Raw genomic sequence first — 23,769 nt, 5'->3', positions numbered from 1 at the left:
TTTACAGCTTGTACCTCATAATTTAGACAAAATAATAGAATGAGAAATGACACACAATGTTACTGCATACATCAGCAAACTAATTAGGAGTCTTTGTTTGTTTACTTACAACTAAAAAACAAGTTGTCTTGTATGTTCACTATTTTATTCAGGGACAAACTTGCAATAACAAACATATCTTAAAGGTACCGTAAGATTTTTTTCTTTTTTAAATAAAGCCAATAATGCAATTTTTGTGGTCCCCTTTATTTAGAAAAGTATAGAAAAGTAGCGAAAAGTATCAAAATCCCTTTTTCTACCGGTAACAAAATATTGGTATCGGGACAACACTGGTCCCAACTAGTGTACAATTCAATAACACATTACATTTCCAGACTTTTTTATACTTCCTTTTTGCTCATAATGTTTACCATATCAGTGTTTAAAGGGGAACATTATCACAATTTCAAAAGGGTTAAAAACAATAAAAATCAGTTCCCAGTGGCTTGTTGTATTTTTTGAAGTTTTTTTCAAAATTTTACCGGTCTCGGAATATCCTTAAATAAACCTTTAAAGTGCCTTATTTTCGCTATCTTCGAAACCACTATCCATTTCCCTGTGACGTCACACAGTGCTGCCAATATAAACAAACAATGGGAATATCACAGCAAGATAAAGTGATTCAAACTCGGATTTCAGCGACTTAAGCGATTCAACAGATTACGCATGTATTGAAACAGATGATTGGAGTATGAAAGTATTGAAGAAGAAACTGAAGCTATTGAGCGAATAGCAATTGACGCTATTCATAGCCATGGCATGGCCGAATAGCTGCGTTAGCATCGCCAGTAAAATGTGCGGACCAAACGATCAGGACTTTTGCATCTTTTGACACTGGAGCAACTTAAATCCGTCGATTGGTAAGTGTTTTTTTCGCATTAAATGTGGGTGGAAGGAAACGTAATATAGTTGCAAATGCATCTACAGGTTATTCATACATCTCTGTACCATGTCTGCTTTAGCACCGCCGGTAGATAGCATGTTAGCATCGATTAGCATAGCATGTTAGCATCAATTAGCTGGCAGTCAACATCAACAAAACTCACCTTTGTGATTTCGTTGACTATCGTTGCAAATGCATCTGCAGGTTATCCATACATCTCTGTGCCATGTCTGTCTTAGCATCGCCGGTAAAATGTGGAGACACTCCAGCACATTCAATGGGGGTCTGGCGGTGGACACTTTCGCATCTTCGGGCCAGTGGGGCAACTTGAATCCCTCCCTGTTAGTGTTGTTACACCCTCCGACAACACACCGTCGAGGTATGATGTCTCCAAGGTTCCAAAAAATAGTCAAAAAAACGGAAAATAACAGAGCTGAGACATGGTGTTTGTAATGTGTTGAAAATGAAAATGGCGGCTGTATTACCTCGGCGACGTCACATTCTGACGTTATCGCCTCCAGCGCGATAAACAGAAAGGCGTTTAATTCGCCAAAATTCACCCATTTTGAGTTCGGAAATCGGTTAAAAAATATAAATGGTCTTTTTTCTGCACCATCAAGGTATATATTGACGCTTACATAGGTCTGGTGATAATGTTCCCCTTTAAGTAATCATGGACCAGTGCAACAAAAACATAATAGTTGTACATGTCGTTGTCTACACTGTCTGCGAGAAAATGGGTTCCAGTTCTATAGATGACAACACACCAAGAGGAGGCGGCATATCGAGTATGGCAATGGAAAGAGAGCGTTACAACTAATTGATATTATGGAAAATGACTGCCCGATTCCTTTTCAGGAGTAAAAGATACAGATAATCTGTTTGGGAAATATCGGTCATATGGTCGCTATGGTGTCGTTTTAGGAATAAATTTGCTGCTATGAATAAGGCCAAATGTTTTGTTAAAACTAGCCAAATCAGGGTGGCCCTTAGAGAGATCAAACAGCAGCGATCACCTTTTTAATCATTCTGAGATTAATAGAAGTCAGCTCGAAGGGTCATTGTGTTGTTACGCATCAGCGCCACTCCTCCAGGTTTTTCTGCAAATTAATCAAATTTTGTTGTTCACTGAAAGGATATGGTGAGAGCAATCTGGCACAAAAACCTACAGGGTGTCAAACAAATTAAAATGTAAGAAGACAAAAACAAGCTATATAGCTTGTCAGCAAGCAGGTTTGAGGCTGTGACACTCTGCAACAATTTATTAAATCTAGAAACATCCTTCTTGTTTCGCCGTTTTAGTGTAACAAACGCTGGCTTAAGTCTAACAAGTATGACACATGTAGAGGCAGCATGAGGCAAACCTTTAAGCCAAGGACTTATTGTCCTTTGCAGCTTATCATCCTTTGCGAGACCACATGGTGACCATTGGAAATGCAAGACTATAGGCAGTGCACAATGGGCATGACATGAAGTGAGCTGTGCTAATACCCAAAACAAATACTGTATGTAATCAATGTAGTTGTCCAAGAGCGTACGGGCTAGGCTCAACAGCATCAATTCAGTGGTGTGAAAAAAGGATTTAGTGTTTTCATCTGGAATCATGGTTATTCTTTGGGTGGGTGTGGAGAAAAAGCACATCGTCCACAAATATCTGACGCGTCTTATCCACCCTGAAAGAGTGATGAGATTTTCCTCAACCATTTGTTTACTATCTGATTTTATTAATCATTTTCATCAAACTTCAATTTCCGTGAAGCTCTATCTTGGCTCGGCTGACCATATTCTGAAATCCCAAAAAGAGGACACATATATGCGTGCCAAGGCTGGGAGTAGGTGAAAATTTGCCAATGATACTCGAACTTGCTTTATAAATAATATATTTATATAAATAAAGCATTTTTTTTCCTCTGTTGACTGCTGTGTTGGCGCTAGGGATTTCTAAAATGGGGTCCTAGGGACCCCATCAAGTCATAAAAATGGGGTCCCACAGTAAATTTTTGGGGTCCCACTTTTTTGTAAGCGTTTTGAAAACAAATGATAAACGTATTCATTATCCTGTTGTATCTCACATTCTATATCGTGTTTTGGAAAAAGGTTGTCATAAATGTTACTTAAATCAAAAAAAAAAAAAAATTTATGCATATGTAAATGTATTCAGTTATAAACATTCATTCATTTTCTTCTTTCCTTCATTGATCTAAACTTTACCGCTGCTGGTAGTTTTTCCTATGTTTTTATTTAATAAGTTGTAGGTGTATTTATTTCAGTATAAAAGTGTAAAAAGGGTTTTGCTTGGGTCATGAAATGATAATAAATGTGTGCCAGGGCATACATACATTTTATATTTAACGCTAAATATCTCTAGAGTTTTACACTCACCTTAGTGTTTACCAAGAAGTCTATTTCCTTTTCCCGGCAAAACTCGAACCAACACTTCCTGTCAATAGCGTCACTTCCCTAGCTTCCCCGGAAGTCCCACCCCCCCAACCAAAGCCATTGGCTAACACCCCGTAGCCAGCCGCTACGATATTTACAGCTAGTGTGATGTTATAAACCAGGGAATAAAGGGACTACACTACCAAGCATGCAACAGGAGTGACGAGCATGCGCGGTGGACGGCATGACGGCATCGTGTATGTTGTGATATGCACGCTCTGAAAGTAAACTTTAAGAACTCAGCCAACAAATACACGCAACCCTAATTCAAATTGCCGGACTTTTGACGCAATTAAAAAACCCGCCCGGACACGCCGGACAAGGCCGTGAAAGAGGACATGTCCGGGGAAAAGAGGACGTATGGTCAGCCTAATCTTAACTGCGCTTTGCACTCCATCGCCCTGCACTGTCCCAAGCAGCAGTTCTCAACCTTTTTTCAGTGATGTACCCCCTGTGAACATGTTTTTGATTCAAGTACCCCCTAATCAGAACAAAGCATTTTTGGTTGAAAAAAAAAGAGATAAAGAAGTAAAATACAGCACTATGTCATCAGTTTCTGATTCATTAAATTGTATAACAGTGCAAAATATTGCTAATTTGTAGTGGTCTTTCTTGAACTATTTGGAAAAAAAGATATACAAATAACTATAAACTTGTTGAAAAATAAACAAGTGATTCAATTATAAATAAAGATTTCGACACATAGAAGTAATCAACTTAAAGTGGCCTCTTTGGGGATTGTAATAGAAATCCATCTGGATTCATGACATTTCTTCACAAAAATATTAACCCCTTGGTGGACACCAGCGGTGAGGGATGCCATCAAGCTGAAGAAGGAGTCCTATCGGGTCCTTTTGGCTCATAGGACTCCGGAGGCAGTGGACAGGTACCAACAGGCCAAGCGGTGTGCAGCTTCAGCGGTCGCGGAGGCAAAAACTCGGACATGGGAGGAGTTCGGGGAAGCCATGGAAAACGACTTCCGGACGGCTTCGAAGCGATTCTGGACCACCATACGCCGCCTCAGGAAGGGGAAGCAGTGCACTATCAACACCATGTATGGTGCGGATGGTGTTCTGCTGACCTCAACTGCGGATGTTGTGGATAGGTGGAAGGAATACTTCGAAGACCTCCTCAATCCCACCAACACGTCTTCCTATGAGGAAGCAGTGCCTGGGGAATCTGTGGTGGACTCTCCTATTTCTGGGGCTGAGGTCGCTGAGGTAGTTAAAAAGCTCCTCGGTGGCAAGGCCCCAGGGGTGGACGAGATCCGCCCGGAGTTCCTTAAGGCTCTGGATGCTGTGGGGCTGTCTTGGTTGACAAGACTTTGCAGCATCGCGTGGACATCGGGGGCGGTACCTCTGGATTGGCAGACCGGGGTGGTGGTTCCTCTCTTTAAGAAGGGGGACCGGAGGGTGTGTTCCAACTATCGTGGGATCACACTCCTCAGCCTTCCCGGTAAAGTTTATTCAGGTGTACTGGAGAGGAGGCTACGTCGGATAGTCGAACCTCAGATTCAGGAGGAACAGTGTGGTTTTCGTCCTGGTCGTGGAACTGTGGACCAGCTCTATACTCTGGGCAGGGTTCTTGAGGGTGCATGGGAGTTTGCCCAACCAGTCTACATGTGCTTTGTGGACTTGGAGAAGGCATTCGACCGTGTCCCTCGGGAAGTCCTGTGGGGAGTGCTCAGAGAGTATGGGGTATCGGACTGTCTTATTGTGGCGGTCCGTTCCCTGTACGATCAGTGCCAGAGCTTGGTCCGCATTGCCGGCAGTAAGTCGAACACATTTCCAGTGAGGGTTGGACTCCGCCAAGGCTGTCCTTTGTCACCGATTCTGTTCATAACTTTTATGGACAGAATTTCTAGGCGCAGTCAAGGCGTTGAGGGGTTCCGGTTTGGTAACCGCAGGATTAGGTCTCTGCTTTTTGCAGATGATGTGGTCCTGATGGCTTCATCTGACCGGGATCTTCAGCTCTCGCTGGATCGGTTCGCAGCCGAGTGTGAAGCGACCGGAATGAGAATCAGCACCTCCAAGTCCGAGTCCATGGTTCTCGCCCGGAAAAGGGTGGAATGCCATCTCCGGGTTGGGGAGGAGACCCTGCCCCAAGTGGAGGAGTTCAAATACCTAGGAGTCTTGTTCACGAGTGAGGGAAGAGTGGATCGTGAGATTGACAGGCGGATCGGTGCGGTGTCTTCAGTAATGCGGACGTTGTACCGATCCGTTGTGGTGAAGAAGGAGCTGAGCCGGAAGGCAAAGCTCTCAATTTACCGGTCGATCTACGTTCCCATCCTCACCTATGGTCATGAGCTTTGGGTCATGACCGAAAGGATAAGATCACGGGTACAAGCGGCCAAAATGAGTTTCCTCCGCCGTGTGGCGGGGCTCTCCCGTAGAGATAGGGTGAGAAGCTCTGCCATCCGGGAGGGACTCAAAGTAAAGCCGCTGCTCCTCCACATGGAGAGGAGCCAGATGAGGTGGTTCGGGCATCTGGTCAGGATGCCACCCGAACGCCTCCCTAGGGAGGTGTTTAGGGCACGTCCAACCAGTAGGAGGCCACGGGGAAGACCCAGGACACGTTGGGAAGACTATGTCTCCCGGCTGGCCTGGGAACGCCTCGGGATCCCCCGGGAAGAGCTAGACGAAGTGGCTGGGGAGAGGGAAGTCTGGGTTTCCCTGCTTAGGCTGTTGCCCCCGCGACCCGACCTCGGATAAGCGGAAGATGATGGATGGATGGATCAATATTTATGGAACATGTCCACAAAAAAATCCAGCTGTCAACACTGAAAATTGCATTGTTGCATTTCTTTTCACAGTTTATGAACTTACATTCATATTTTGTTTATTCAGTAAATATATTTATAAAGGATTTTTGAATTGTTGCTATTTTTAGAATTAAAAAAAAAATTTCTCTTACCCCTTGGCATACCTTCAAGTACCCCAAGGGGTACGCGTACCCCCATGTGAGAATCACTGGTCTTAAGTATGCCATGTACACATGCAAAAATGTAGTAATTTCACAGCAAAATAAACACAACTTGGCCACAGGTTTGTCACTAAATCGAGAGTTCATTGAAGCTCAACAACATGCTAAGATAATTAACTTGCGATGGTAGCATCTTGGCCTGGCAAGAGTATGCAGTAAATACATTTCAAGAACAGCTCTATCTTCGCCTAACAAGGTCTGCCCATGGTCTACATCCGACTGTCCATCCCCTTTCAGACAAAACGACAGACATTTATTCACGTCTGTGAACCCTCTTCACACCAAACCCGACAACACAGGTATCTCTCACGATTCCCCTCTTGCAGACCTCTTCGTCGGCACTGATTGATTGATTGATTGATACTTTTATTAGTAGATTGCACAGTACAGTACATATTCCGTACAATTGACCACTAAATGGTAACACCCGAATAAGTTTTTCAACTTGTTTAAGTCGGGGTCCACGTTAATCGATTCATGACCCCATCACTATGCTCACTTCATGCAGCAAAGCATGTAATCGTCTCCAAATAACATTATCTTCTTACCCTTGCGGGATGAATACATAATAAAAAAACCTCAACAAAAAGCGCTTATATCATAAAGAAGAAAAGATCAATCCTCCAAAAGTAAATTTTAATCAAACAATGTTTACTTATATAGCCCTAAATCACAAGTGTCTCAAAGGGCTGCACAAATTCAGTCCTATAGTGCAGTGATTCTCAAACTGTTGTACGTGTACCACTTGTGGTACACTGGCTCCATCGAGTAGTACGCAAAAGAGTCACTTAATTAAATTATAAGTGGCCTTCACAGCCAATTATTTTGTAATCATGTTCCCGGGTTGTGAAGTGGCAAAAGGAGACGATTATTATCATTTATTGTATTCATGTTCGCAGGTGTTTTTGTTTTAGTTTCCCTTTACAAAGAAGTTTAAAAGGCAATGTGAGAAATAAACAGAGGTGGGTAGAGTAGCCAGAAATTGTACTCAAGTAAGAGTACAGTTACTTTAGAGATTTATTACTCAAGTAAAAGTAAGGAGTAGTCACCCAAATATTTACTTGAGTAAAAGTAAAAAGTATGTTGTGAAAAAACTACTCAAGTACTGAGTAACTGATGAGTAACCTGATTACGGCAAAAAATAATGCACAAAAACATAAAAATAGCAATGAACAAATTCAGAGTCAGGAATATCTCTTAAGCAACAAAAACAATATTATATATTAAATAATAGTACATTAAAATAAAATGAAAAAAATGGCACATTGAACCACAATAACTTAACAGCACCATAGCCTCAGTAGGCATTCATTGATTTGATTGATTGATTAAAACATGTATTAGTAGATTGCACAGTACAGTACATATTCCGTACAATTGACCACTAAATGGTAACACCCCAATAAGTTTTTCAACGTTTATCAATTACTTAGTAAATGACCAAGTCGAGGTGATCTACCTCATATATACATACACACACATATCATATATATATATATATATATATATATATATATATATATATATATATATATATATATATATATGTTTTTTATTTTGCTGTTTTTGTTGAAATGTTAAAGGTGTTTTAATGAATATACATGCATGTTTAACATATAGATTCCTATCTTTCATGAAGACAAGAATATAAGTTGGTGTATTACCTGATTCTGATGACTTGCATTGATTAGAATCAGACGTTCACGTTTTCAAATGGAGGAGAAAAAAAGTTCCTCTTGTCTGTCTAATACCACATGAAAGTCGTTGGTTTTTGGCATCTTATTTGTCCAGCTTCCAAATTCGTTTTTATACACTTTACAAGAAATACATTGGCGGCAAACGCCGTAGCTTGCTCGCTTGTTCGCGCTGGCTTTCGGAGACTCTTATTTTGTTAGCGCAGGCACGATGGAGCGGCGCTTTTATTGTGAAGACAGGAACTGTGCGATCAGTCTTTAGGCTTTTGACGGGAAGTACGGTTGAAATAAAAAATGTCTTTTTTCCTTTACACTTTTGATTGATTGATTGAAACTTTTATTAGTAGATTGCACAGTACAGTACATATTCCGTACAATTGACCACTAAATGGTAACACCCGAATACGTTTTTTAAGTTGTTTAAGTCGGGTCATGTGACCGCCTGGCTCTGTTTGATTGGTCCAACGTCACCAGTGACTGCATGTGATTGGTGAAACGCAAGCATGGGTAGTTCCTAATTTGAAGCTCTGTCATTAACCAAAACAAACATTAATAGATCGATAAAAAAAAAAGTAGCGAGTAGCGAGCTGAATGTAGACAAATGGAACGGAGTAAAAGTAGCGTTTCTTCTCTATAAATATACTCAAGTAAAAGTAAAAGTATGTTGCATAAAAACTACTCGTAGAAGTACAATTTATCCCAAAAGTTACTCAAGTAAATGTAACGGAGTAAATGTAGCGCGTTACTACCCACCTCTGGAAATAAATGTCGTATTAGTTGAACTCAACGCTGGTCTGTTATGCCAAGGGCTGCTAGTCTGTTTCATAAATGTTGTAATGACGTGAGTCGAACCGTTTTCAAAGGTTTATCAGCCTTCAATGGATGTCATTAGAATCCGTATACTGAAAGCCGTAATCGACGCCAAAATTAAATATCTCACGATTTTCCTTTACGTTGGCATTGTGGATGCTGATATTTAGTCTCATTTAGAGCCAGATCAATACGTGACATTCCAAAAGTTTTTAAAGAAACCCGACCTTGAATGTGGGCAGATGAGCTTTCATGTTTTTCGAGGCTTCTTGGCAAGTTTTTCAAATCCATCCCATTCTATACATTTTCTACCGCTTGTGCCTCCCTGGGTTGTGGGGGTGCGGGAGCCTATCTGAGCTGAATTCGGGCGCAAAGCAGGGTACACCTCAGTATATCCAATTTGGGTTCAAACACGGTCACTCCTTGAGAATAAAATCAGGGAAAGCAATAAAGAAGTTTTTTGTAGCACAGTCATGAAGCCATTCTTTCCCGGTATACCAATCCTTCTGGAATGAACGGGTTATTTTATGTCCTCGAGAAACACACGTTTGAATCAAATCTGGCAGCTCTGGTGTTGGTCTCCCAGTATTAATGACTTCTTGCTTTGATTGAAAGTCAGTCCTGAAAAATGATTTATTTTAGAAATCAAATCCTCCATTTTTAGGTCGAAACAGCATCACAGTATGCGGAAAGCGTAGCAGTGGTTGTCTGTTGTTTTTTTCTTCTACTTTTTAAGGACTAACGGGTGTTGTCAGTCCATGAACTTTTGATATATTGCCCCCTACTTTGAGGCAGAGGTACTTCCTGCCTCATGGCCTGCCTTTTCTCCACGGAAACAAGCAAGTGCCTTGCTCGCCCCTTGCTCCCACACCATCGCCAGCCGCCGTCAATGCCGCCCCCTCCCTGAGATTGTTGCGCTCTGCCGTTTGTAGCGATATGACCATTAGATAGATTAGATAGTACTTTATTTATTCCGTCGGGAGAGTTCCTTCAGGAACATTAAAATTTCCAGCACAATCCCATTCAAGATCAGACAAACATTACAGGGAGACAGAACAGGATGGCTGATGGGTCTGCCGGCTTCCAGCGCCACTTACAAAAAAGGTGAGATACAGGTAAACAAGGGGGGGTGGGAAGGGAAAGAAGATTAAAATAAAATAAAAAAATTGGTCTAAGCCTGGGCCCCTGGAGAGGGGGTGCAGACTGAGGTCAAGGGAAAAAAAGAACTCATAGCCATAGTACACATCCCTGTTACATGTGTGTAAGAGGGAAACATTAAAGTACACAGAGGACATTAAAGACATTAAAGCAGCAGATACAACCAGACACTTCTACATACAGCTATGAATAAAAACTAAAAGAAACATATCCACTGTGGTGCCCTCTGCGGTGTTCCACGCCATCGTCCGATGGGGTGGAGGGAGCATGGCCAGAGACAGGAGCAGACCCAACAAAGCAACCAAGAGAGCCGACTCCACTCTTGGCCAGTGTCCAGTCCGAATGGATGAACGAGGATACGTCCAAGGTGACTGAGGTGTCCGACACCTGCTCACCCAGCCAAGACATCGCGAAGCCTCTCCGTCCCAACGCTCAGTGCCAGCTCCACAGCCCTGTCCCCTCATCCGCACCTCCTCCAGTCCCTCCAAACCGACTCTGATTTGTCATGTCTGATTTGTCATGTCTGATTTGATCTTACCATGTCTTGGGGGGTTTCCTTCTCGAACGTCAGCCGGCATATTCCACTCGCAGAGTTCTGACCACATGGTCAAATCACCGATTTTGTTTAAGGCGAATAGCATTCACTATGGTCTCCTCAATACCAGCTCTCGCCTCACCCTCTCATTCCTCAATCTGTCTCAATGTCACTCCGAGAATGGATGAAAGGCATCTCATCTCAAAATACGAGAAGCATTCTCTCTTCTTGCACCCTTGTAGTCAAATGTCTCTGAAGCGTAGGTGGGAATAGGATGGATCAGGACCTTGTACAGTCTTATTTTCAATCTTTTTGGTACATCTTTCCTGCTCCAAAGTGTTCTCTTGAGTCTTTCAAAAACTGCAGCTGCCAGAACTATCCTTCGTTTGAGGTCACTCTCAGATGCTGGCACAATGCTCCCCAAAAATGTGAAAACCTCCACATGTTCCAAATCCTTGGTATCAATAGCTATGCACTCATCTAAAGGTGACAACATTTTACTCTTTCCTTCACTTATCTTCAGGCCCCATCGCCTGCATGCCTGTGCCAACTCCTCAGTAACTGCCCGCAGCTACTCAAAGCTACTCGCAAAAATTGTGGTCTCATCCGCGTATACCTCATCTCCGTTACTAAATCCTCTTTAAATTCAAATTTATTACTCGGTTTATCCAGCTCTTCCATCACAAACTCAATGTATACATTTGAACAGTGAAGGGGACATGGAACAAACCTGCCTCAGTCCCAACCCCACAGGGAACCACTCAGTGAAATCTAATGTGATGGAAAACTGTGTTTTGTCGTAGCAGTCCTTGATAATTCGCACATTTTTTTCTCTCTATACCTTCATGCTTCCAACATTCTCCACAGTGCTTTCCTCCATATTGTATTGAATGCTGCTTCAAAGACAAGAAAGTTGAACTAGAGTTCGATTTCTTTTTCTCTTGCTTCCTCCAGCATTTGTCTGACAGCAAGTATGATCTCTTATTCAGTATTTTCTATATTCTTTCATTCTCAGTTCTTCATTCTTTCCTCTATGATTTTAAAGTTAAAGGTAAAGTACCACTGATAGTCACACGCACACTAGATGTGGTGAAATTACCCTCTGTATTTGACCCATCCTCTTGTTCCACCCCCTGGGAGGTGAGGAGAGCAGTGAGCAGCAGCGTTGGCCGCGCTCAGGAATCATTTTGGCAATTCAACCCCCAATTCCAACCCTTGATGCTGAGTGACAAGCAAGGAGGTAATGGGTCCAAAATTTATAGTCTCTTGTATGACCTGGCCAGGGTTTGATCTCACGACCTATCGATCTTAGGGCGGACACTCTAACCACATGGCCATTGAGCAGGTTTTTGCAGAAGACTTTGCCTGGGATCGAGTGCAAAGTTATCGCTCTGAAGTTTTTGTGGTCTATTGGGTCTCTCTTCTTGTATAATGGTTGTACTACCATTTTGGCCCATTCGGTCTGTGTCACCTCTTCTCATCAGACCTTGTTAATGATGGCACGCACTATTGTAATCATAATATAGCCATCCATTTTGTACCGCTTGTCCCTTTCATGGTCGGGGGGGGGGCTGGAACCTATCTCAGCTGCATTCGGGAGGTAGGTGGGGTACATCCTGGAAAAGTCTCCACCTCATCGCAGGGCCAACACAGATAGACAGACAACATTCACACTCACATTCACACACTAGGGCCAATTTTAGGGTTGCCAATCAACCTATCCCCAGGTGCATGTCTTTGGAAGTGGGAGGAAGCCGGAGTACCCGGAGGGAACCCACGCAGTCACGGGGAGAACATGCAAACTCCACACAGAGAGATCCCGAGCCCAGGATCGATCGAACCCAGGACCTTCGTATAATAATAATAATAATGCAAGTAATCCTATAAACTTTGTTTTTATTACTGCAATTGGAAGGTCAACCACTTATAATTATCCTAAATAAGTAAAATAACAAAAATAAAACAGACTCTCAACTATGTTTGCAAAAATTGCACTTCAATAACTATTGAAAATATTGAAGTACATTTTAGGCAGTATGGTGACTAGTGCATGTGCCTCACAATAAGAAGGCCCTGGGTTCGATCCCCGGGCTCGGGGCCTTTCTGTGTGGAGTTTGCATGTTCTTCCCGTGACTGCGTGGGTTCCCTCCAAGTACTCCGGCTTCCTCCCACCTCCAAAGACATTCACCTGGGGATAGGTTGATTGGCAAAACTTATTTGGTCCTAGTGTGTAAATGTGAGTGTGAATGTTGTCTGTCTATTTGTGTTGGCCCTGTGATGAGGTGGATATTTGTCCAGGGTATACTCTGCATTCCGTCCGAGTGCAGGTGGGATAAGCTCCAGCACCCCCCCTTGCCTCCGAAAGGAACAAGCGGTAGAAAATGGATGCATTAATGGATGAAATACAATTTTTCCTCCAGTTGGAAAAAATATATTTTTTTCTTTCCTTCATTTTCCAACAATTTTGGCATACTGGCTTTTTCGTCCATGTTGATGTGTTCATCTTGCTCATTTGGTTTGAAGCTGAAATATTCCCACGCTGGGATATTTGGCATGGCAATCATCTTTTTTCCCTTTTAATTTTTGTTACTTTGCAGTGCTTCTCACTAGCGAGGAGAGACTCCAGAGGCTCTTTCCGTGCCTTCTGTGCGTGTGTGTAAGCTGGCAGTCTGGACTCGGCCCACAATTGCTGATGACTGACAAGTGGCTTTTATTTATTTATTTATTGCTCAGGTGCTGAGAGCGATGTACAGTGAACCATCTTGCTCCTTGTTTGAAAATGAGAGAGACACACACATATACATCACAATGTATTAATGTTATAAAGTTCTTTTTTTTTCTTTTGTTGAATTAATTGATATTTTTTTAATATCGGCCTAGCCCTGACCACTTCTCCAGCCAATCCAACAGAAGTTGTTTCTGCCATACGACTAAGAATATTTCTGTAGAAAATAAGGCTTTAGTGCAGACCTGGGCAATTGCGGCACGTGACGCTTTTCACTCTGGCCCGCCGGACACCCCCAAATACTTTATTTTTTAGATCTTTAAGGTTTGAAAGTGTAGCTCCCATTATGATGTGCAGTCATGTTTTCTAATGACCGTAAGTCATGAACTATACAAAGTATTTTAATGGTTGGAATCTGCGCTTTCGGATGATATACCAGTTACTATGGTAATCTAATTAGTTACTGTGGAGAGACGCAGCCGACGGGCCGACAGCGGGCGGACGGAGGCGTTCTGGACCAAGATGGAGGCCAGAATGCGGGGCATGCGGCGGCGAGGAGAGGCGTGACGTACGCGGAGCGGCAGGAGAACGGCACTCGGAGTCAGGTGCGTAAGACACACACCTGCTCACAATCTGCGCATCTGCTCCTAGACTTCAAGAGAGGCGAAGGAGGCACGATCGGGGGGAGGAGACAGGGAAGGAAACCACGGCAGCCCGACCACGAGCCCGACACAGAGGTCACGCCAAGATGAGTCCCCGCCACCGACGCAGCAGGCGAGCACCGAAAGGTGCAGCGCGACCAGGAAGAGGAGCCAGCGCACTAGAAATGGGCGCGCCCGACTGGCCCGAAGAAAGGTTGTTTGAAACAATAAAAGTGAATCAAACCTGCTATAATGCGTCACCGCAACCCACACGAGAACAGCTGGGAGTCCGTCACAGTTACTATGGTAATCTAATTAGTTACAATGGTCATCTAATTATTTACTATGGTAATCTACGTCACAGCAGCTCAGACGAGGCACCAATCAGTGTGGGTGGGGAGCGTTTCCACGGACGCAGAAGGAGATTATTACTACAAAGTTCTAAAGCTTAGTGATATATCACATATATCAGATTGCAGGTGGGTTTCAGTGTTTGTTGGATTTTTGTCACGTTTCACTTGATTGTAAAATATGTCGATCGAAAGGGGGTGTGAAATTCATATTTTGTCAATATTCAGTGTTTTATCCTTCATAGAAAAAGTTAAAATTCCATTACGTTTTTTAAGGCGGTCTGTCATGACGTTTTTAGCATTTAATCAGACATTATTGTGAGGTTTTGTATTAGTGTTCATAAAAACAGATATACCGGCCCCAGGACACTTTTTTTTTTTCAAATGTGGCTCCCGAGTCAAAAGAATTGCCCAGGCCTGCTTTGGAGTGTACCATTATTTGCGATGTTGCCTATTCTTTCTCGAAGGCGAGTTTCAGGGAAAAAGCCTTGGAGATCTGGAAATCCAATCTTACCTGCTTCCCAATTGCTTCCTATGGCCCACTGACAACCTTCAGTGCACAACAACACATGCGATCAGCCAAGATTCAATAGTGAATCGTTCGACTTGAAATGTAAAAACGACTTTAATCCACACGCTGCATGCACAATTTACTGTATAGAATACCTCTTCTCCATAATTGCTTAGACATCAGCTTTGCACAATTCGGGCATTGCTTTTGAATTGGGGATTAGGGTTGGTGGATGTGTTGTTGTCCCACGGATAACAGCATTAAATTAAACACATGCACATATATTGTCTCAGTTCTCACAGAGAATTCCTTATGAAAAACACTTAATGCTCACCGTGCATGGAGAGTTTCTTAATGGCGGCGGAAAGAGAGGACTCCTTAGGGATGCTGAGCGACCTTGGCCTTTCCCTTCCACACTGAGTGTTGCACCTTGTCAAAAAAACAACAACACATCATTAATAAACCCAAAAAACTATTTTGACAACACTATAACCCTAACCATTGTATAAGCTTTGACACTTAACATACTTAACAAAAACACGCCTCTGCAAAAGCCAAGTGCTCATCAACGGATGCATTAAAGTCGAGGGAGTAAGAATCGTGTTGAATGCTGGATAACTTTCTTTTAGTGGGTCTATAAAAAAAAAAGAACTTCTGACAGTATCAGAGTTCTTGGTTATCTCACACTATTGGACATGAATGCTCAATACAAGCTTTTAATCTCCTCATTTTACAACCCTTTCTTTAGCTTTATGTCCTCTTTAATGAGGTATCCATCCATCCACCCATTTTCTACCGCTTATTCCCTCTAAACACAGCATAAGCAGTAGTTGGGCGAAGCTTTACACCAGGGCTCACCAACCTTTTTGAAACCAAGAGCTACTACTTCTTGGGTACTGATTAATGCGAAGGGCTATCAGTTTGATACACACTTAAATACATTTCCAGAAATAGCCAATTTGCTCAATTTACTTTTAATATATATACATAAATAAAAAATGTTTTTTCTGTCTGTCATTCCGTCGTACATTTTTATTCCTTTTACGGAAGGTTTTTTGGAGAGAATAAATAATGAAAAAAAAAAAACACTTAGTTGAACGGTTTAAAAGAGAAGAAAAAAGGAAAAAAAGGAAAATTCAATTTTGAAACATAGGTTATCTTCAATTTCGACGCTTTAAAATTCAAAATTCAACCGAAAAAAAGAAGAGAAAAACTAGCTTTTAGAAAAAAAAAAAAAAAAGAATTAATGGAACATCATTACTAATTTTTCCCGATTAAGATTAATTTTAGAATTTTGTTGACATGTCTTAAATAGGTTAAAATCCAATCTGCATTTTGTAAGAATATATAACAAATTGGACCGAGTTATATTTCTAACAAAGACAAATCATTATTTCTTTTAGATTTTCCAGAACAAAAATGTTTAAATAAATTCAAGACTTTGAAATAAGATTTAAAATTGATTCTAAAGATTTTCTAGATTTGCCATTATATTTTTTTATTATTTTAATTATAATAAGTTTGAAGAAATATTTCACAAATATTCTTCGTCGAAAAAACAGAAGCTAAAATGAAGAATTGAATAAAATGTATTTATCATTCTTTACAATAAAAAAAAAAATACTTGTACATTGATTTGAATCGTCAGGAAAGAAGAGGAAGGAAATTAAAAGGTAATAAGCTACATGCGATATGGTAATTTTTACCATGAATTGATTAACGTGGACCCCGACTTAAACAAGTTTAAAAACTTATTCGGGTGTTACCATTTAGTGGTCAATTGTACGGAATATGTACTGAACTGTGCAATCTACTAATAAAAGTTTCAATCAATCAATCAATCAATCAATCAATCAATGTGTTTAATAAAATCATTTTTAAGGTTGTATTTTTTTCTCTAAAATTGTCTTTCTGAAAGTTACAAGAAGCAAAGTTAAAAAAAAAAGATTTTATTTAAACAAGTGAATACCAAGTCTTTAAAATATTTTCTTGGATGTTCAAATTCTATTTGAGTTTCATCTCTCTTAGAATTAAAAATGTCGAGCAGAGCGAGACTAGCTTGCTGGTAAATGAATAAAATGTACAAAAATAGAGTCAGCTCACTGGTGAGTGCTGCTATTTGAGCTATTTTTAGATCAGGCCAGCGGGCGACTCATCTGGTCCTTACGGGCGACCTGGTGCCCGCGGGCACCGCGTTGGTGACCCCTGCTCTACACGCATCTTTTTCATTTTGAAAACACTGATATGTACATAACTTTGCTGGGGTATGAACTAAATAAGGAGTCTGGGATGACCAGAAAACCTGACAAAATATGCACCAGAAAAGGTTGTTAAACAGTTGTGTTGTATTCTATAATTTACATTTGAAGAGAGGCACACTGTGCCACACATTGAAAACCCCTACTAGGCTAAGGCTTGACATCAGATTACTTGTTATTTCCTATTCATACAAGGGGATTTACATCATTGCTAAGTAGGCTCACCTCTGCCACTGCTTGTAGCTTTCTGCCTCCTTTTAACCCATGTCTCGTTTTCTACAGGAATATCAAACCAACCTCGCAGGGCTGTCAAAGCCTGACAGTAATTTGGAGAGTGCTTTTCCTATTTGCTTTGTATCGCTATCTCAAATGTTGTTGTATTTTGTGCTTTTGTACATATGCATACTGCAGTTTGCTGCATTTGCCATGCTATTCTCTTGTTTAATTCTATTTCAATGTGGTGCTGTTTGCTATTTCACTGCATAGTAGCATTTGCCGGGCTTCACGGTGGGAGAGGGGTTAGTGCGTCTGCCTCACAATACGAAGGTCCTGCAGTCCTGGGTTCAAATCCAGGCTTGGGATCTTTCTGTGTGGAGTTTGCATGTTCTCCCCGTGAATGCGTGGATTCCCTCCGGGTACTCCGGCTTCCTCCCACTTCCAAAGACTTGCACCTGGGGATAGGTTGATTGGCAACACTAAATTGGCCCTAGTGTGTGAATGTGAGTGTGAATGTTGTCTGTCTATCTGTGTTGGCCCTGCGATGAGGTGGCGACTTGTCCAGGGTGTACCCCGCCTTCCGCCCGATTGTAGCTGAGATAGGTGCCAGCGCCCCCCGCACCCCCAAAAGGGAATAAGCGGTAGAAAATGGATGGATGGATAGTAGCATTTGCCATGCTATTCTCTTATCCAATTGTATTTCAATGTGGTGCCGTTTGCTTTTTCACTGCATGGTAGCTATCCGGCTCAATAAACCCATACATGCTCTAAACCATGGGTGTCAAACTCTGGCCCGCGGGCCAAATTTGGCCCGCCGTGTAATTTCATTTGGCCCTTGAGGCAATAATAAATTAACATTAGAGCTGGCCCGCCGGTATTATATAGTGGCGGTGCCACTGTATCGCCGTATTCAACGCTAATTTTCATACCTGCCAACCCTCCCGATTTTTCCAGGAGAATCCCGAATTTCAGTGCCCGCCCCCCCGATAATCTCCCGGGGCAACCATTCTCCCGAATTTCCACTAGGACAACAATATTGGGGGCGTGCCTTAAAGGTACTGCTTTTAGCATCCTTTACAACCTGTCGTCACGTCTGCTTTTCCTCCATACAAACAGCGTGCCGGCCCAGTCACGTAATATATGCGGCTTCTACACACACACAAGTGAATGCAAGGCATACTTGGTCAACAGCCATACAGGTCACACTGAGGGTAGCCGTATTAACAACTTTAACACTGTTACACCACACTGTGAACCCACACCAAAAAAGAATGACAAACACATTTCGGGAGAACATCCGCACCGTAACACAACATAAACACAACAGAACAAATACCCAGAACCCCTTGCAGCACCAACTCTTCCGGGACGCTACAATATACATCCCCGCTACGAACAAAACTCGATTTTGCATGTCACTATAAAGTTATATAAGCCTTGCTTGTTCAATATTCAATGCAAAACTTTTTTGGGTCCCTATTAAAATGTTAAGTTGTTCAACTTTGGCCCGCGGCTTTGTTCAGTTTAGAATTTTGGCCCACTCTGTATTTGAGTTTGACACCAATGTTCCATCGGCAAAACCAACTAAAACCAAGTACAAACGGTTGTACCATTTCCAGTATTTTGTCAGACAGGGTTCCAAGCATGCCAACCTGATACCATGGGTGATGTAAACGACTGCAATATTGTATCATTAGCTTGTATCAACCTGGCAGTTGAATGAACAGACATCAACCCCACTCCAGAAAGGGGGTACCTGCTGAGGCCCACATACAGCAGATGTTTTTGGAGGATGGATCTATTGCATTTATCTGGTTGCGGGTGTGACATCATGTGTTTAAAATGGCTAGCCGTGTTTTTAGGTCTCTCACATCTCTCTGTCTAAAAAAATATATTGTCTGCACGCAATTGTTTTTCACTAAAAGGGTTGGTAAGATGTTTTGACATGGGGGGCCAGACTCGTGGGCAGTCAGTCATTAAGATCCTCATGCCACTTCGTGTCCCTGGCCGACCACCTCGTTACAGAGGTGTAACTTTCTACTGGTAAAGGTGATAATCCGAACATTTGTCCACATACAGACACTTTGTTATGACTATTACTTCCTCTACTTAGTCAAGTTTGATGTCTTGTCGCCGCACAGCCAGAACTGAGGACGTCACTAAACCGTCCAATCTATTTTTATCTATACGTTTACCAAACAATCTGTCACTCCTAATCGATAAATCCGATGAAATCTTCTTCCTCGATGTCGCTTCTAAACAACTCTGTCAACTCCAAAGGTATACGCCGCTTCCTCTTGTCGTTTTCTGCTGCATATTTCACTACGTCCAGCTTGTAATCTGCAGTACATGGTTTCCTTTTCGGTGCCATTTTTCTTCAGCCCTTCTCAGTTTTTGTAAGTTACTGCCAACGTTGAAATGTTCCATTTTAATAGCTGCAGCAGTAGCATATAGCATATAGCAGTTGGCATTCCATGACCCACAATGCACTTCTACCATGACCCTCCCCCGCCGAATTCTTATGGTTGACGTGTGTGTGACGATTGCTGACGTGTGTGTGACGATTGCTGACATTTTCTTCATCTCTTCCGCGAATGAGATAAATAGTATTATTTGATATTTTACGGTAATGTGTTAATAATTTCATACATAAATCGCTCCGGAGTATATGCCGTACCCCCGGCCAAACTATGAAAAAAACTGTGATTTGTAGTCCGAAAAAATACGCTAATCCCTTTTTAGCAGTTGGATTTACAGCACGTCATAGTCATGTAAACAGACCATGGAAGAGATGATTTACCCTCTATTTAAGAAGATCTTGGAAGAGTAAAACATTTCATTCGAATCGAAGGACAACTATCTTATTAAAGAATCGAAGAAAGGGGATCTGAGTAACTGTGCGAACTACAGGGGGATCACACTACTATCAATCCAGGAAGGCTTTTCAACGGGATCATACTGGACAGGATGAAGAACACGGTAGACCTCTATCTTAGAGACAAGCAGGCTTGCTTCTGCATAGACCAGAGTATGGCTAACTAAACAACAGGCACCGTGTCTGCTACCAAGGCCTTGTGCGGCTGTGCCAGAGTGGTTTTGGCATTAGTTTTCTGAAAAAATAAACCAACATAACATGTGTATACACGGTTGTAATCATATAATCCAGCTCAAAAACGTACCAAAATATGCAGTTTTTTTGTGAAAGTATCATTTTGCAGCCATATTTTGCGCCTAGCAGGCACTCGTCGGCGCAATAAAATTGAATCAAATACACAGAACGACCCAAAAAAATAACATAAATGAATAATCGTTGAGTTGAGTTGACTTATTTCCTCATATTTCTGCACAATAAGTCAGATATGGTAACACTGGCAAACAATAGAGAATATGGAGGGATTTTTGGTCCACAACATAATAACCAAATTGCATTATTTTAGTTTTACTAAAAATCAAGAGTAGTCTGTTTTTGTCAAACCGTCTCTTAAATGTAATAATTTATTTGGTAATAATTTCTGTTACTTTCTGTGTGTTCTCTCCCTGAACAAAAACGTTTACCTGACACCAGATGCTGTAATCAGTGGCTCTCCAGTGTTGTTAGCGTACCTTCACTTCCTAAATTTGTCTTCTTTCCGGGTTGTTAGGAAAGCGAAGTAAAATCCACCCACAATTCTCGCGGGTGGAGCAGCCCCATGCTGCAAAACAGGGCAATTTTCCAGGCTTCCTCTTCCAACATGACTGTGCACCAGTGCACAAAGCAAGGTCCATAAAGACATGGATGACAAAGTCTAGTGCAGGGGTCACCAACCTTTTTGAAAACAAGAACTACTTCTTGGGTACTGATTAAAGCGAAGGGCTCCCAGTTTGATACACACTTAAATAAACTGCCAGAAATAGCCAATTTGCTCAATTTACCTTTAATAAATAAATCTATATATAAAAAAATGGGCTGGCAACACTAAATTGGCCCTAGTGTGTGAATGTGAGTGTGAATGTTGTCCATCTATCTGTGTTGGCCCTGCGATGAGGTGGCGACTTGTCCAGGGTGTACCCTGCCTTCCGCCCGATTGTAGCTGAGATAGGCGCCAGCGCCCCCCGCGACCCCGAAAGGGAATAAGCGGTAGAAAATGGATGGATGGATGGATAAAAAAATGGGTATTTCTGTCTATCATTCTGTCGTACTTTTTTTTTCCTTTTACGGAAGATTTTTAGTTTTTTAGAATTTTGATGACATGTTTTAAATAGGTTAAAATCCAATCTGCACTTTGATAGAATAAATTTCAAATTGGACCAAGCTATATTTCTAACAAAGACAAATCATTATTTCTTCTAGATTTTCCAGAACAAACATTTTAAAAGAAATTCAAAAGACTTTGAAATAATATTTAAATTTGATTCTAAATATTTTCTAGATTTGCCAGAATTTTTTTTTTTTAAATTTTAATCATAATAAGTTTGAAAAAATATTTCACAAATATTCTTCGTCGAAAAAACAGAAGCTAAAATGAAGAATTAAATTAAAATGTATTTATTATTCTTTACAATAAAAAACATTCATTTACTGGAACATTGATTTAAATTGTCAGGAAAAAAAGAGGAAGGAATTTGAAAGGTAAAAAGGAATATGTGTTTAAAAATTCTAAAATCATTTTTAAGGTTGTATTTTTTCTCTAAATTTGGCTTTCTGAAAGTTATAAGAAGCAAAGTAAAAAAAATTATGAATTTATTTAAACAAGTGAAGACCAAGTCTTTAAACTATTTTCTTGGATTTTCAAATTCTATTTGAGTTTTGTCTCCCTTAGAATTAAAAATGTCGAGCAAAGCGAGACCAGCTTGCTAGTAAATAAATAACATTTAAAAAAATAGAGGCATCTCACTGGTAAATGCTGCTACTTTTAGAACAGGCCAGCGGGCGACTCATCTGGTCCTTATGGGCTACCTGGTTCCCGCGGACACCATGTTGGTGACCCCTGGTCTAGTGTGTCCCGACCTGAACCCGATAGAACACATTTGGGATGAATTAGGACAAAGACTGAGAGCCGGGCCTTCTCGACCAACATCAGTGTGTGACCTCATCAATGCGCTTTTGGAAGAATGGTGGAAAATTCCTATAAACACACTCCACAACCTTGTGGACAGTCTATCCAGAATACTCCCGTCCATAGGCAAAACCTAGTAACTCAATTTTGGTCAAAACTGAGCTGATAATAATTTTGGAGTTCCTGGGTGATATGCTTTACATTAGTGTATGCGATATTGTAATTTGTTCCGTAAGTAAGCTGTTACACGCATGGCAGGACCTAGCAACTACCACATAACCGCGTAGATCAATCAATCAATCAATCAATGTTTACTTATATAGCCCTAAATCACTAGTGTCTCAAAGGGCTGCACAAACCACCACGACATCCTCGGTAGGCCCACATAAGGGCAAGGAAAACTCACACCCAGTGGGACATTGGTGACAATAATGACCCAGTGGGACGTCGGTGACAATGATGACTATGAGAACCTTAGAGAGGAGGAAAGCAATGGATGTCGAGCAGGTCTAACATGATACTGTGAAAGTTCAATCCACAATGGATCCAACACAGTCGCGAGAGTCCAGTCCAAACACAGCAGCGAGAGTCCCGTTCACAGCGGAGCCAGCAGGAAACCATCCCAAGATGGCGGCGCCCGGACGGGCTGCGCTCTCGAGGAGCTCCTGCTAAAGATGGAACATTTGGCAGAAATACCGGACAATTCCACAAACTTTATGGCTGGCTCGCATCGTGGTCACTCCGTGATCACGTACGACCGCCAGACACTTCTGGATGTGGACGAATCGGGCCGTTTTGGACTGATAGACACTTGCGTGCTACACTTGCTAACTAGCATGGGAATACATCGGCGGCTACATCCAGCGGCCTGTGAGGCAGGGGAGTCTAGTAGCAGCGGGGGCCGTCTACGGAGCAGACGCCAGCGGTGTGATCGGAAACGCGGATGCCGAGCGGGGCTTAAAACAAAGCAGAAGGCTAATCCCCACAGAACACCACTTTCCTCCATCCCGAAGACGGATTTAGATGGAAAATGCGAGACTACTGGTCTGGGTAAGGAGTCAGTTAAATTAGAACAAGTTTTTTCTGCTTTGAGTGTTTCAGAGTTGGACATGTGTTTTACCGAGGTGGCTAACTGGCTAACTGACAAAAAAAACCTAGTATCTCAAGGGACCAATCGGAGCTTCTTTGTCAGTCGCCTTATTGTCTTTAATGAGACATTTGCACGAATGGGGGCCGACGGCCAACCTGATTATGTGATGTTATGGCACGAGGGGATATTTGGAAGATTGGCCCAGGACGTTGCAAGCACCTTCATTAAATGTATTGTTCTTGATTCTTCCCCTTGCATACTCTTCTGGGCAGATAACTGCGGAGGTCAAAATAAGAACTGGACGCTGTACACGGCACTTGCCCAATGTGCAAACGCAGAATGGGGCCCACCCGAGATTGTGATAAAATATCTGGAGAAAGGGCACACGTTCATGAGAGCAGA

At 41.9% G+C, this 23,769-nt stretch overlaps 1 protein-coding gene across 1 annotated transcript in view; it reads right to left on the bottom strand.

Annotated features, from left to right (window-relative positions):
* alk (ALK receptor tyrosine kinase) overlaps positions 1 to 23,769 on the bottom strand; it is a 924,960-nt gene that overhangs the window by 181,414 nt on the left and 719,777 nt on the right. Inside the window, exon 8 of the mRNA XM_061895727.1 lies at positions 15,102 to 15,196. Coding sequence (XP_061751711.1) covers positions 15,102 to 15,196 — 95 coding nt within the window. The remainder of the gene's footprint in view (positions 1 to 15,101; positions 15,197 to 23,769) is intronic.

This window comes from Nerophis ophidion, linkage group LG03 (assembly GCF_033978795.1).
Source record: "Nerophis ophidion isolate RoL-2023_Sa linkage group LG03, RoL_Noph_v1.0, whole genome shotgun sequence".
NCBI lineage: Eukaryota > Metazoa > Chordata > Actinopteri > Syngnathiformes > Syngnathidae > Nerophis > Nerophis ophidion.
Note: the sequence above shows the minus strand (reverse complement) of the source record. Positions and strands in the feature narration are given on the sequence as shown.